The sequence below is a fragment of the Kogia breviceps genome, chromosome 1 (assembly GCF_026419965.1).
Source record: "Kogia breviceps isolate mKogBre1 chromosome 1, mKogBre1 haplotype 1, whole genome shotgun sequence".
NCBI lineage: Eukaryota > Metazoa > Chordata > Mammalia > Artiodactyla > Physeteridae > Kogia > Kogia breviceps.
In genome coordinates this window covers 169,965,670-169,980,724 of record NC_081310.1, presented here as the reverse complement: position 1 = coordinate 169,980,724, position 15,055 = coordinate 169,965,670, and the positions used below count along the sequence as shown (strand labels likewise).

The following is a 15,055-nucleotide window of genomic DNA, read 5'->3' as shown; positions in this document are numbered from 1 at the left end:
AGGTTTCTAGGTCAAACTTGCACTAGAGAAGGAAACCCATTTGAATTGTAATCTTTTTTTGCAACTTTGGTACTATTTAGCACAATTGCATTATTTGGTTTTAATTCCATTTATATCTTGTTTGCCTACAGAGTACTTAGTTGCTAAAAAGGACACAGTAAGTGTAACCCTTGGTTCTTTCATCTTAACTGTATTGAAACTATTTAGGACAGCAGGACAAATGTGGTACACAGGAAACCTCTAAAATGCAAGACTCTATCCGTTAAGTATCAGATTAGTGGTATGGAAAAGACTGTAAGAGATTAGGGAAGGGTGCTCACTGTACACCAGTGTTTAAGGAAGGTGTCAGGGAGGAGGTAGTATTTGAGCTTTAATTCAAAGAATGATGGATTGGATTTGCATAACCTTGATTAGAGGAGCTTCTAAGAATGGTTTGAAGTTGGAAGTAAGCATTTTGTTTATAGGAAAACCTAATAAAACCTTTCATATACTTCAGCCCTTATTGATCTCCCTCTGGAGCATCTGTGTATATCTATAAAGTTTTATAGTTATTAGCATTTTTTATGTTGCTGTATTTCTTTTTATTTACTAATTTTTATAGAAATACTATTTGAGTTCCTTAAATTATCTCTCCCAATCCTCCTAATAATCGTTGTACAGATAAGGCGGTGGAGGATCAATGGGATCTGAGAAGTCTTATAATTGCCCACAGTCTCAGAGCTAAAGTGGGAGAATAAAGCCCAGGCGTTTCAACCCCTAATGCAGTGCTTTTCTTCTGTGCAGTTGTTTTCTTGGCACAGGGACAGAATTCACATCGCAGTCTTCTACCGAGTCCTCTCTGCCAGACTTATATCTCCTCTGAGAAAGGAGATACTGGGATAGGGGCTTAAATATCATTGTGGGCATTTTGTTAGCTAACCAAAAAAAAAAAAAAAGTGCTATAAGTAAAAAGAATTTTAGCAGAGCAGTGAGACTTTTGATCACTATCAAGTAGAAGAATTTGTTTATCATGCACTAGAGATTAGAGATTTAACCTCAGTAAAGCAGATGTATTTACTTGTGGAATAACCCCCATTTTTTCTTTTTACAGTTGTTTTCTTTGCCTATAATGAAAAAATATCTGCTAGCTATAGCGAAGTTTTTAGTGCAAAGAATACATTAAATCATATATGGGATGTGTTACAGATTATAAAGTTTTTTTCAAACTATAGTCACACAGTACTTTTAATATTCTTGATATAGCTTCCCTTTTTTTTAGTGAGTCTAGGGTTAATGCTGTTCTCCTGCAGCAGGAAAGGATTAAAAGGGATTTCCCTCTTATTGGCCTCCTGAGGAGCTATAATGAGTAAAGGAGAGGAAAGAAAATCTTAAATCACTTCACACTTTGTTAAAAGTAAGCTTCTTCCAAGCAATTCAGAGGGAACTAGAATATAAAATTTTAGAATTTTAAAACATTTTTTTCGCCCTTCTGTTGTTTTCAAAGGCTTTGGGGGTGGGTGGGTGAGGAGGTGGTGGTAGTGGGATATTGGAGTTAGCATAGCCATAACATAAAAACAGTGAATTTTACTAAGGAGAATGAGTCCCAGGAATTCTGTTCAAATAGGATAGATTCTTTTGTTGTGCTAGTGGTGTCCTGTGTTGAAGATAGTAGGCTATATGGGAGTATTTGTCTAGAAAAGAAAAAAAATTTTTATTAATTGGTATTTTATTGATGACAGTAAAATTGGAATATGATAATAAAAGCAGTCACTTATTTTAAATGCACATATTAGAATTTATTAAATGTCATTCTCGAATTTGGTCACCATTGAAGATATTTGAAAGGTAAACTATGTAACTATCACCCAAAACAGTTTTTTATTCTTTTAAATTTCCTTCAGAGACATTTACAAATTGCAATAAAATATATCATTACTTTATAGCAATTACCATATTACTGATCTCAAAAGGTATATCACTCAGCTTATTCATTAAGCTTAACCCCAAAAGATTTTTGGCTATTTGCAAAAATCAAAGAAGTGCTGGAGGAATGAGTTCCCTATATATGTCTAGCAATGGTAACATAATTAGAGTAGCCATGCAAGTGAGAAAGATAACCCTTTTGAATGGGACAGTGTACATACAGATGTGTAATTGCTGCTGCTTCTTTAAAATAAAATGATACAGTTGAACCTTAAACCTCCACACTAAGCTTTCAGTGAGTATTCGTTAGGTTGACCTTTGGTTTCTGTAACACCTCTGAGCTTTAAATCTTTTATGTTGTATATTTGTGTTTCATCAGATGTAATTTCGTGTCGCTTCTCTCCCAACTAGACTGTGCTGTACCAGGGTCGTCATGTATGTTGTCTAATTTACAGTTCAGTCCCCAGCACCTGGCAAAGACCAGATCCAGATATCCATTCATGTTTTATTTAACTGAATTTTTTAGAGGAAAAATGAAGTCATAAGAATCATCTATATTTGCGGGAGCCCTCTTTAGGTAGTGGTCATTCCTTAATTCCACAAAGTTTTCTTTGCCTCATTTCTAAAATACCTAAATTCTGGATCACAGTGTGACATTGTGGGCCTCCTGCTTTGCAGAAACAGTGCAGTTTAAGGTTCTTGCTTGGTAAATAGATGTCTGCCAAAATGTGTTTCCTACTATTAATAGAACTAAATTTCCTTTCCAATTTTTATGAATTTGTATATAATTTGTTGTCTTGAGGTAGGCAGTGGGCTAATTTGAGGGTGCAGTAAATCATCTGAACATTGGAAGCATCCATATAGTAGAATCATTTTCAGTATATTCTTTAATGGTTGTCCATTTTTAAAAAAATCACATCATTGTAGTGGTTGAAGACATATTGTCCTAGTGCATGTATGATCCAGGAGGCTATAAGTTGCTGTTGGTGGTTTCATTGTTCCAGTGTGCAGATTTGAATGGATGATTAAAGTGACATCTTGGCATTCTCACTAGTAATCCACCAGTTTTCATGGTGTCAGGCATGTTTGTATGTTTGGGTGGGTAATAGTAGTTTTAGTTTGTTTTGGTAATAGTTTTAAATCGCTCAATTGTAACTGTGGAAATAAGTGTACAAATATAAAATACATGATAGAAATGTTCTTTTTTGATCATGGTTATTTGGAGTTAAGATAACTAGAGTTTGAAATATTTAATTTGGAATAAATCAAGCCCTAGACATTCTGATTTTTTTAAAACATTTTGAGAGACTTTAATTCTCAACCTGCCTTTTATCACTTTATCAGATTTGCCTAACTTTAAACTTGTAGCTAGTTGGTGAATTTTAGATAGTAGATATCCTTTACCATCTTCATAATCAGGTTTTACTAGCTTTGATAATTTTGTTCTTTTCAAATAGCATAGATTTCACATATACCCTGGTAGGTACTTATTTTATCTCGGAGCATATGTAATTCTCCATTTACTTTGTTATTCAGAATTTTGCATTATTCTCTAAAGTTTTATTAGTAACATGCTTACATGTGAATGAAGCAGTCTTCTAAGTTTAAAAATGAACAGTCATCCCAATTACTTGCCTGCCTGGTAGCTATTTTCAAAGCTGGCCTATCTCAGTTTTTACTTTTTCTGGTTAGGAAAGTAATGCTAGTCACCAAACACAAATATTTAAAGGCATTTTAAGTTAATTTTACTTGTTATATATAGTTCCAGTTTTCCATCATTAAATATTATAAGCTTTGATCATATATGTCTTTTGAGACATATATTTATTTCAATCTTTGAAGCAAGTTTTATATCTATATAAGAATTTTACCATATGAGAATCCCAGTTACCTCCTTAAAAGTATAAGAAAATACGTTCTGTTAAACATGTTTGTTTTTAAATCTATTATAAAAAGAGGTGTATTCATTTCTTAAGCTTTGGATTTGTATCGTTCCCTGGAATAGTCTGTGTTAATAGCAATTATAGGATATTAGTGTTCTAAAACTGGCTCGTGAAAATAATATTTTTTAATGGAAATCATTTAACAAATACACAGTATCCATTAAGGTTGTAGAGAAAAGAGTCACTTTAAAAAATATTTTAAATATATTTATTTTATTTTTGGTTGCGTTGGGTCTTCATTGCTGCGCAAGGAATTTCTCTAGTTGCAGCGAGCGGGGGCTACTCTTGGCTGCAGTTCGCGGGCTTCTTGTTGCGGTGGCTTCTCTTGTTGCAGAGCATGGGCTGTAGGCGTGCAGGCTTTAGTAGTTGTTGTGCACAAGCTTGGTTGCTCCGTGGCATGTGGGATCTTCCCAGACCAGGGTTCGAACCCGTGTCCCCTTCATTGGCAGGTGGATTCTTTTTTTTTTTTTTTTGGCAGGTGGATTCTTAACCACTGCCCCACCAGGGAAGTCCCCAGAGTCACGTTTTTTAAAGTGATAACATTCTCTTCTGTTTTGCTAAGGAACTTTCCTTGAATTCACATTTCACATTAACATCAGCATTTCTGTTCTGGGCATTTGTTGAGTTTCTAGTGCTTTTCCTTTAGAGTTTTCTCTTAGCCCATTCAGTACCTTTATTTAACTTATTCTTTTCAAGCTTTTCTTTGTTTTCATAATGAGTATTTGTGGGATTCTTGTATTTTAGCCATTTCCAAGAATGCCATTTTAATAATTTTATTAGTAATATTTAAGATATTATCATTCCAAGATACAGGCCTAAGTAGCATCATGACATTTTAGAGATGGAAAGGGCCCATGAGATTAACGTGGTAAAGTACTATACCATTTGAATATTTCATAGTTGCATACACTTTGTTGGCAGCGTATTGATGTCTGATGGTCCTTGCCCACTAGGACAGGGCTTAATTCAGTCAGTATAATTACCAATGTAAGGGGTAAAACCTTTTGGAACAAGATGGGATCTAAGTAAGTCTTTGAAAATGTCAGCATAAAGGAAGTAGTCTTTTGTTGTTTTTATTTTTGCCCAGGTACAAAGAAGAAAGAAGTGGGGGAACTTTAAAGGAGGATTCTTCTTAATAATTTTACTAGTTTGAGAGGAAGCAGAATATAGACAGTTTTTTTCTTCTAGTTTTTATTTAATGTCACCATTTTTTCACAAACCAAAAAATTGGGGTAGCAAATACCAGTTGCTTTAAATGTTTTACTGTAATCTTTCTTTTTATAGGGAATTGACTCTCTTTTGGAGTAAACTGCAAAGAAGAATCGATCCTTCTGTAGACACTTTTTTGGAGCGCTGTCGTCAGTTTGGTGTCATAGCTAAAACACAGCAGCATTTATTTTGCCTGATTAGAGTTATACAAACTGAAGTGAGTAATTTATGCTTTTTATGCTGATTGTTGTGGAGGGAAGAAATGAGTGGGGAGATAACTTCTCAGGCAACTTCTTTTAAATAAGGGAAAATGAGAATTAATGGGGTTTAATAAGGTTATGGAATGGGACATATCTAGCTGTTTCTACAGACTTGCTTCCTAGGAATCTACAATTTTTTTTCATGGGATATAGTGATTGACTTGACAGACCACTGGAGGAGGGAAAGATTATGTTTCTTGGTTGTCACCTCAACCACCCTATATCTCCTTTTTCCCAGAACAGTGTTCTATATTTTATACGGGCATGTTTGTTTGCAGATTAACATAATAATTATAAATAAAGAAAGTAAAATTGTATTTTTCAGCTCCTTGAGGATGGAGTGATAGATTCTCTAGGTTTTGGAGTAACAGAACAGTTCCAGAATCGACTGTACACAAATTATAAACTTCTGTGCAAATTAGGAAACAAGTTATGTTTTTTTCATTTTTTGTTTTTCTTAAAGAAATAAATATTTCCTAAAATGAAATGAAGTGCCTTGTTTTTTTAGTTCAGCCCCATAAATGTATGCTAAGACTGCCAGCCTGGAGATTTGAGATGATTCTTATGCTATGTTCTGTTTCTGTTTTGTTTTTAATACCTACTCATGGCTGAGATCTCTATATACCCATATCTATAATGGTTTATGTGTATGTTTTATGGGTTACATCTTTGACAACATCCAGGGATTGTTTATACTAAAGTCAAGGCACAGTTTTACCTTTGATACCTCCCATCTCCTTTAATGTAACCTTCCATATCCTATACTTTATTTGAAATACATGTGTCTAGTCTTCTCCAGTGAAGATAGGAAAAAGGTAAAAGTTGTCAGAAGCAAATTCATGGTCAGATAAGCTAGGTGATAATTATTTCTAATCACTGCAAATGAAGTTGTGTCTCCTATCTCATAGAGAACATGTTCAAGTAATTACAGAACTTGCCTTGTTTAAAAAAAATTAGTGGTACAACTGGCCTTTAAAAAGTTGTGTTCTGGTTTTTTTTTTTCCAATCTTTAAGGGAAGTATGAGTTTTCTGTTGCTGCATAACAGATTACCACAACTTAGCACTTCAGCTAACACCCATTTATTAGCTCACAGTTTTGTAGGGCAGAAGTCCAGCACAGTGTGGCACGGTTCACTGCTCAGTATCACAAGGCTGAAATTGAGGTGTTGGCCAGGCTGAGTTTTCATCTGGAGGCTCTGTGGAAAATCCACTTCTAAGCTCATTTTTATTGTTGACAGAATTCATTTTCTTTCAGTTGTAGGGCTGAAGTCCTCATTTTCTTGCTGGCTGTCAGCCACGGTCTGTTTTCAGCTCCTAGAAGCCACCCTCATGCCATGCCTTCATTTTCAATCCAGCAAAGGCACTAGGAATTCTTCAAATCTGGCCTCCTCTACCTCTGACTTCCAGATCTAGATTTAAAGGACTTGAGTGATTAGGTCAGGTCTAGGTAATCCACTTGTCTTAAGATCAGTGGATTTGAGGCTTTAATTACATCTCCAAAGTCCCTTTTGCCATGTAACGTAACATAATTATAGGAATGATATTTATAGGTTCTGCTTATACTCAAAGCAAGGAGATTATACAAAAGTGAAGGTCATTGGGGGTCATCTTAGATTTCTATTTACCTCAAGGAACCACAAAAAATGGGAAAGCTGCTAGAGGATTTGGGAAGGTGGGCTTCTGACACAGACCAAGGAATTTGCTATCCATTTGTATAACCAGAACGCATTTCTTTTTCATCTCAGTCTAGGACATTTTCCACTGTAATCCTTGTTTATATTTGTCCTAAAGGGTAGGAAAGATATGGACTGGTAGGTGGAAGGGGAGTGAATGTGGAATTATTTTCAAATTGAGAGACTTACCTCTAGCTTTTTAAAAGAGAGGTGATCTAACCTGTATCAGTTGGGATCTAGTTCTACTGTGAATGGTAGATATCCCACAGTGATAGTGGTATAAAGAAGATAGAAGTTTCTCCCTCTCCTATACAGGTAGATAACCCAGGTAGACAGGCCAGGGTTGCTCTCATGGCTCCACATATCAGAAACCCAGGTTCCTTTTATCTGCTGTTAACACTTAGCTTCCATCTCATATTCCAATCCCAGCTATAATGTCTCCATTCCAGATAGCGAGAAGTGGAGTGGAGAGCAAACCACACTACGACACACCTTTTCCCCCACTCCTTCCAACACACACACACACACACACACACACACACACACACACACACACACACACACACGGTTACATCTAGCTGCAGGGGAGAGCTAGGAGATATGTTGATTATTTGATTATTCCAGGTGACTTTGTAACCAGATAAAACCAGGTGTTCTGTTTTTGTAAAAGAAGAGGTGAAATGATATTAGCATAACTAGCAACCAGTCACATAGCCCTTGGGAAGGAAAAGGTTAATGATGCTGAAAAGCTTTTGTGGGCGTTGGGTCTCTTGCGGAAGGAGGGCCTTGTAATAGAACCTCCTTATTTTCTGGGCTTCAGTTTTCTATAAACAAAGAGCTTAAACCAAATGATCAATTAAAAGTGCTCAGAGTTGTTAAATTTTGATTCTGTGACTTGAGAAAGTCATATTGGAAGGGATGACTTTAGAGAATCCAAGGTCTCTCTCAAGACTTCAAAAATAGTATGACAGAAGAAAGGATGTGGATGTGCTTATATTTGAAGTAGAAGGCATAAGAAGAGGGTTAATCTTGAAGCCAGTTTATTTGGCCTTAGGGCCCTTTTTGGTGGAACATGTAAGTAGTACTGTTTTGCAAAACATGACTTTGTTTAATTTAATCCCTTCTCTTTAGTAATAAAGAAGCTGAAAATTAGAGATGCGTGACTTGTAAGGATCTAGACCATGGGTATCTTGACAAATGGCATAATGTGATGTAAGGTTATCATTTGTAAGAGCACAGGGAACTTGGAGAAAGTCTGTTAAGTTTTAAAATCATAGGTTCTCAACAAGTTACTTAACCCCTTTTGAAGACTGAGATGAACAGCAAAGAATGTCTGTTATTTCTTAAACAGCCTAATCTAGTTGAAATGGTAAAATTTGTGAAATCATTAAGAACACTTTTCAAAAAAAAAATAACTACCATTATACATTCTGAACAGATATACCAAGAAGTTACTTGTTAAAGGAGCGATGAATAAATTAGAATTAGGATATGGAATGTGGAGCTGAATTTTGAAGAAGCTGATAGATATGAATAATTTGATAGGTTTTAAACCAGGAAGCTGAAGGAAGTGCCTTGGCATATTGTATCAAGGGCACATGGGATATAGCCAAGTCAGTTAACTTTGGAGTTGGTATAGAGTGTAAAGTGGTTAAGACTCAGACGCTGGGAAAAGATGCTTTAAGTTTAAATTCTTGCTCCTCTGCTCACTAGCTGGTGACATTGGGCAACTAATTTTCTGAGCCTTGGTTTCTTCGTCTATAAAATGAGGATGATGTATGCAAAAAGTTTATTTAGAATAGTGCCTAGGATGTAGTAAGGAGTCTGTAAATTGATGGCAATTATTTCTTTGTGTTCTCAGCATTTAGAATGGTGCCCAACGAGAATAATTGCTTAGCAAATTGATGTTTGAACAGTGGAATTTATCCTCAAATATTTTACATGGGGTTCTGTTGAATATTTACTATGTGCCAACATTGTAATACTCATTTTGTGTTACCTTATTTCATTTTTATAACAACATTAGGAGGAAAATCCAGTACTGCCACTATAATTATCATTGTACAGATGAGAAAACTGAGGCTTAGAGGAGTTAAAAACGTCTCGTTGTGAAGCTGGGGTTCAAAGTCAGTCAAAGTCATACTCAAAATTCTGTGCTCTTAAGTACCATATTTTAAGCCACTCTGCCATAAGATCCTGCTTTTCTTGGTTTATATTATTTTCAAGCACCCTTTCAGCCTCTCACATGAAAGAATCATCTTAAATGCACTTGCCTTTTATCATATATGACGAGATCTTTTTTGTGATTTTTTTTTTTTTTTGTGTGGTATGCGGGCCTTTCACTGTTGTGGCCTCTCCCGATGCGGAGCACAGGCTCCGGACGCGCAGGCTCAGCGGCCATGGCTCACGGGCCCAGCCGCTCCGCGGCATGTGGGATCTTCCCGGACCGGGGCACGAACCCGTGTCCCTTGCATCGGCAGGCAGATTCTCAACCACTGCGCCACCAGGGAAGCCCTTTTTTGTGATTTTTGACTGATTTCTGAGAACCTGCTGCTATAGAGAAATTTTCTGTTGTTTTTCCATGGGATACTGAGATTTCAGTACACCTGTAACTATAGAGTATTAATTCTTTTAGGAGGAAATGGAAAGGATCATTTATCCTAAGCCTTGAGGTTTTGAAAACACCCAGTTCATGACATAGACATATGAGTTTTTAAAATTGAATTCAGTCTTAGACTCACTTTTATACATGTGTTTCTTCTTGCACCCATTTATTTTAGCACTATCCTTCCTGCCCAGCTTGAGACAATTCTTTCGAATCCTTCAATGACCTTATTTATCCTGAGCTCCTTTGAATTTATGTGCCTTTATACATTTGGCACACAGATAAATTCCTTGAGGGTTAAGGACTGCTTTAATATGCAGTGCCTTATAAAGTTGGACACTCTGTAAATGTACATTGTTGTTGTTCATAGTTGTAACATCTAATCGAGTCCTTTGCATGTTGAAAGAAGGAGGATCTAAATGTAACTTGCAGGAAGAAAGATTTAAGAACTTTAAGTTTTAAGAAGTAAGTGTGTGTGTGTGTGTGTGTGTGTGTGTGTATCTTATCAGTGAAAGTTATGTAATGTTTCCAAACTGGGAAAAAAAAAACCTTTTCTTCCCTATTTTTCTTAACAGGCACAAGATGCTGGTCTTGGGGTGTCGATTTTACTATGTGTCAGAGCTCTTCAACTCAGATCAAGTGAGGATGAGGAAATGAAGGCCTCAGTTTGTAAAACAATTGCTTGTCTTTTACCAGAAGATTTAGAAGTTAGACGAGCCTGTCAGCTTACAGAATTCTTAATTGAACCCAGTTTGGATGGATTTAATATGTTGGAAGAACTGTATTCCCAACCAGATCAAAAATTTGATGAAGAAAATGCACCAGTTCCAAATTCTCTCCGATGTGAGCTTTTACTAGCTTTAAAAGCCCACTGGCCTTTTGATCCTGAATTTTGGGACTGGAAAACTTTAAAACGACACTGCCATCAACTTCTAGGACAAGAAGCCTCAGATTCTGATGATGACCTAAGTGGCTATGAACTGTCTATTAATGACACAGATGTTTTAGAGTCATTTCTTAGTGATTATGAGGAAAGCAAAGAAGATAAACAATATAGAAGAAGAGATTTGACAGATCAGCATAAGGAGAAAAGAGACAAAAAACCCATTGGTTCTTCTGAAAGATACCAGAGATGGCTTCAGTATAAATTTTTCTGTTTGTTATGTAAGCGGGAATGTATAGAGGCCAGGATTCTTCATCATTCTAAGATGCATATGGAAGATGGAGTTTACACCTGTCCGGTTTGTATTAAAAAATTCAAGAGAAAAGAAATATTTGTTCCTCATGTGATGGAACATGTTAAAATGCCACCAAGCAGAAGGGACCGCTCTAGAAAGAAATTACTGTTGAAAGGCTCTCAAAAGGGAGTTTGTCCCAAGAGCCCTTCTGCAACCCTGGAGCAAGGTCAGTCATTGAATGAACAAGCCAAAGGAGAGTCACATGAATATGTCACATTCAGCAAATTAGAAGATTGCCACCTGCAAGACAGAGATTTGTACCCATGTCCTGGCACAGACTGTTCCCGTGTGTTTAAGCAGTTTAAATACTTAAGTGTGCATCTTAAAGCTGAACACCAAAATAATGATGAAAATGCCAAGCACTACTTGGATATGAAAAATAGAAGAGAGAAGTGTACTTACTGTCGACGACATTTCATGTCTGCTTTTCACCTGCGAGAGCATGAACAAGTGCATTGTGGTCCTCAGCCTTATATGTGTGTATCTATAGATTGCTATGCTAGGTTTGGATCAGTGAATGAACTGCTTAACCATAAACAAAAACATGATGATCTGCGTTATAAATGTGAATTAAATGGCTGTAATATTGTTTTCAGTGACTTGGGACAGCTTTACCACCATGAAGCACAACACTTTAGGGATGCATCTTACACATGCAACTTCGTTGGCTGTAAAAAGTTCTATTATTCCAAAATTGAATACCAGAATCACCTCTCAATGCATAATGTTGAAAGTTCAAATGGAGATGTGAAGAAATCGGTGAAACTTGAGCCTGCAGTAGGTGAAAAGCAAGATTGTATTGATCAGCCCCATCTACTTGACCAAACTGATAAATCACATTTACCAGAGGATCTTCTTTTCTGTGCAGGATCAGCTAGTTCTCAAATAGAAACTGCAGAAAATCTGAAAGAAAACAGTGACAGTAATTCTAGTGATCAGTTAAGTCATAGCTCTTCAGCTTCCATGAATGAAGAGTTAATTGACACACTGGATCACTCTGAAACCATGCAGGATATATTATTGTCTCACGAGAAAGTCTTTGTGCCCTCTGGTTTAAAAGAAAAATGTTCCAATGTGGCAGTTTGTTTTGATGGGACTAAGTTTACCTGTGGTTTTGATGGCTGTGGTTCCACGTACAAAAACGCAAGAGGCATGCAGAAGCATCTAAGGAAGGTTCATCCATACCATTTCAAACCCAAAAAGGTAAAGACAAAAGATCTCTTTCCCTGTTTGGGTAATGAACATAATCCAACAACTGAAAAGTTTGATACAGAACCTAAACCTAGCTCAGATACAAACAGCGACTCCCCAGATGAAGGTCTAGATCACAATATTCATACTAAATGTAAACGAGAACATCAGGGTTATTCCTCAGAAGCCTCCATTTGTGCTTCTAAAAGGCCGTGTACAGAGGATACCATGTTGGAACTTCTGTTACGCTTGAAGCATTTAAGCTTGAAAAACTCAATAACACATGGCTCTTTCTCAGGGTCATTGCAGGGGTACCCATCCAGTGGTGCTAAGTCTCTTCAAGCGGTGTCACCTACAATCTCAGACCTTAATTTTCAGAATCAAGATGAAAATATGCCAAGTCAGTACCTGGCACAGCTGGCAGCCAAGCCTTTTTTCTGTGAGCTTCAAGGATGCAAATATGAATTTGTGACCAGAGAGGCTTTGTTAATGCATTATCTTAAAAAACATAATTATTCAAAAGAAAAAGTCCTTCAGCTAACCATGTTTCAACATCGGTATTCCCCATTCCAGTGTCATATCTGCCAAAGGTCATTTACGAGAAAAACACACCTTAGGATTCATTATAAAAATAAACATCAAATTGGCAGTGACAGAGTAACTCAAAAACTATTAGATAATGAAAAATGTGATCATGAAGGCCCATGCTCTGTAGACAGGTTGAAAGGTGGTTGTTCCGTGGAACTTGGAAGTGATCCCAACAGTAACTCTGAGAAGCCACACTGTCATTCTAAAAAAGATGAATGCAGTTCAGAAACAGATTTGGAGTCATCCTGCGAAGAAACAGAAAGTAAAACATCTGATATTTCATCACCAATAGGTAGCCATAGAGAAGAAGGAGAAGGAAGAGAGGGGAGAGGTAGCAGGAGAACTGTTGCTAAAGGAAATCTCTGCTATATTTTGAATAAATACCACAAACCATTCCATTGTATCCATAAAACTTGCAACTCCTCATTCACCAATCTAAAAGGCTTGATTCGCCATTACAGGACTGTACATCAATACAACAAAGAGCAGTTATGTTTAGAGAAAGACAAAGCGAGAACCAAAAGGGAACTTGTCAAATGCAAAAAGATATTTGCTTGCAAATATAAGGAATGTAACAAACGTTTCCTGTGTTCCAAAGCCCTTGCTAAGCACTGTAGTGACTCTCATAACCTAGACCACATTGAAGAGCCGAAAGTGCTTTCTGAAGCTGAGTCAGCGGCCAGGTTTTCCTGTAACCAGCCTCAGTGCCCTGCTGTTTTTTATACATTCAGCAAGTTGAAGCACCACTTGATGGAACAGCATAATATTGAAGGAGAAATACATTCAGATTATGAAATTCATTGTGATCTTAATGGCTGTGGCCAGATTTTTACCCATCGCAGTAATTATTCTCAACATGTATATTATCGACATAAGGACTATTATGATGATCTGTTTAGAAGCCAGAAAGTAGCAAATGAAAGGCTACTACGGAGTGAAAAGGTGTGTCAAACAACTCACACTCAGGGGCATGAACATCAGACTACCAGGAGATCGTTTAATGCTAAGGCTAAAAAATGTGGCTTAATCAAAGAAAAGAAAGCTCCGATTAGTTTTAAAACAAGAGCTGAAGCCCTCCATATGTGTGTGGAGCATTCTGAGCACACGCAGTACCCTTGCATGGTTCAGGGATGCTTATCTGTGGTGAAGTTGGAGAGCAGCATAGTGAGGCATTACAAACGTACCCATCAGATGAGTAGTGCCTATTTAGAGCAACAGATGGAAAATCTTGTCGTTTGTGTTAAGTACGGTACCAAAATTAAGGAGGAGCCCCCTTCTGAAGCAGAGCCCTGTATAAAGAAAGAAGAAGATAGAAGCTGTGAATCAGAGCTCACAAAGCACAGCCATTCCCCAGGTGACAGTAGCATACCTGTCCAGACCGCCGATTCCCTTTATCCAGGTGAAAGGGATGGAGGTCAGAAAGGATGTACAGAAAGCAACCCAGGTTTTGATGCAGATACTCTGCTCTACAGAGGAACTTTGAAATGTAACCATAGTTCAGAAACCACTTCTTTGGAACAATGTAATACAGTTCAGCCTCCTCCTTGTAAAATAGAAAATTCCATACCTAATCCTGATGGGACTGAAAGTGGGACTTATTTCACAAGTTTCCAGCTGCCTTTACCAAGGATCAAAGACTCAGAAACTGGGCAGCAAAGTTCAGGGCAAGAAAACACTGTAAAAAATTCAACCCATGTCCCAAAAGAGAATTTTAGGAAGCATCCACATCCCAGGTCATTTGATTTGAAGACTTACAAACCTATGGGATTTGAATCTTCATTTCTGAAATTTATTCAGGAAAGTGAAGAGAAAGAAGATGATTTTGATGATTGGGAGCCTTCAGAGCACTTAACATTAAGTAATTCTTCACAACCCAGTAATGACTTAACAGGGAGTGTTATGGCAAATAATATGGTGAATGACAATGACCCTGAAGTTGACATACCTCATTCTTCCAGTGACTCTGCAATTCATGAGAACCTGACTGCAATCCCACCTTTAATAGTAGCTGAGACGACAACAGTTCCTCCCTTGGAAAACCTGAGGGTCGTATTGGACAAAGCATTAACAGACTGTGGAGAACTTGCCTTAAAACAGCTTCATTATCTTCGGCCAGTGGTTGTCCTTGAAAGATCTAAGTTTTCCACACCAATTTTAGAGTTGTTTCCAACAAAAAAGACAGATGAGCTTTGTGTAGGAAGTTCCTAAATAGCAATTTTGTTTTAGAAACAGACTGGCTCCAACACTGCAACATGGGGACAATTGCCAACTCGAACAAAGGCTGAGAACCAGCCACACCATTGTTTAGGGTAGAGTAGGCTGTGTATTTACATGAATGTATAATATCTATGTCAGCAGTATTGGCTGAGTCCATTAGCTCTCCAGTTGGTTTATTGATTGGGGTTTTTGTTTGTTTGTTTGTTTATTAAAAACAAATGGAACTGTA

General features: G+C 37.2%; 1 protein-coding gene across 1 annotated transcript in view; it reads left to right on the top strand.

Moving 5' to 3' along the window:
• RLF (RLF zinc finger) overlaps nt 1-15,055 on the top strand; it is a 77,459-nt gene extending 62,404 nt beyond the window's left edge. Inside the window, exons 7-8 of the mRNA XM_059043757.2 lie at nt 5,130-5,271; nt 10,168-15,055. Of these exons, the coding sequence (XP_058899740.1) occupies nt 5,130-5,271; nt 10,168-14,817 (4,792 nt within the window). The 3' untranslated portion in view covers nt 14,818-15,055. The remainder of the gene's footprint in view (nt 1-5,129; nt 5,272-10,167) is intronic.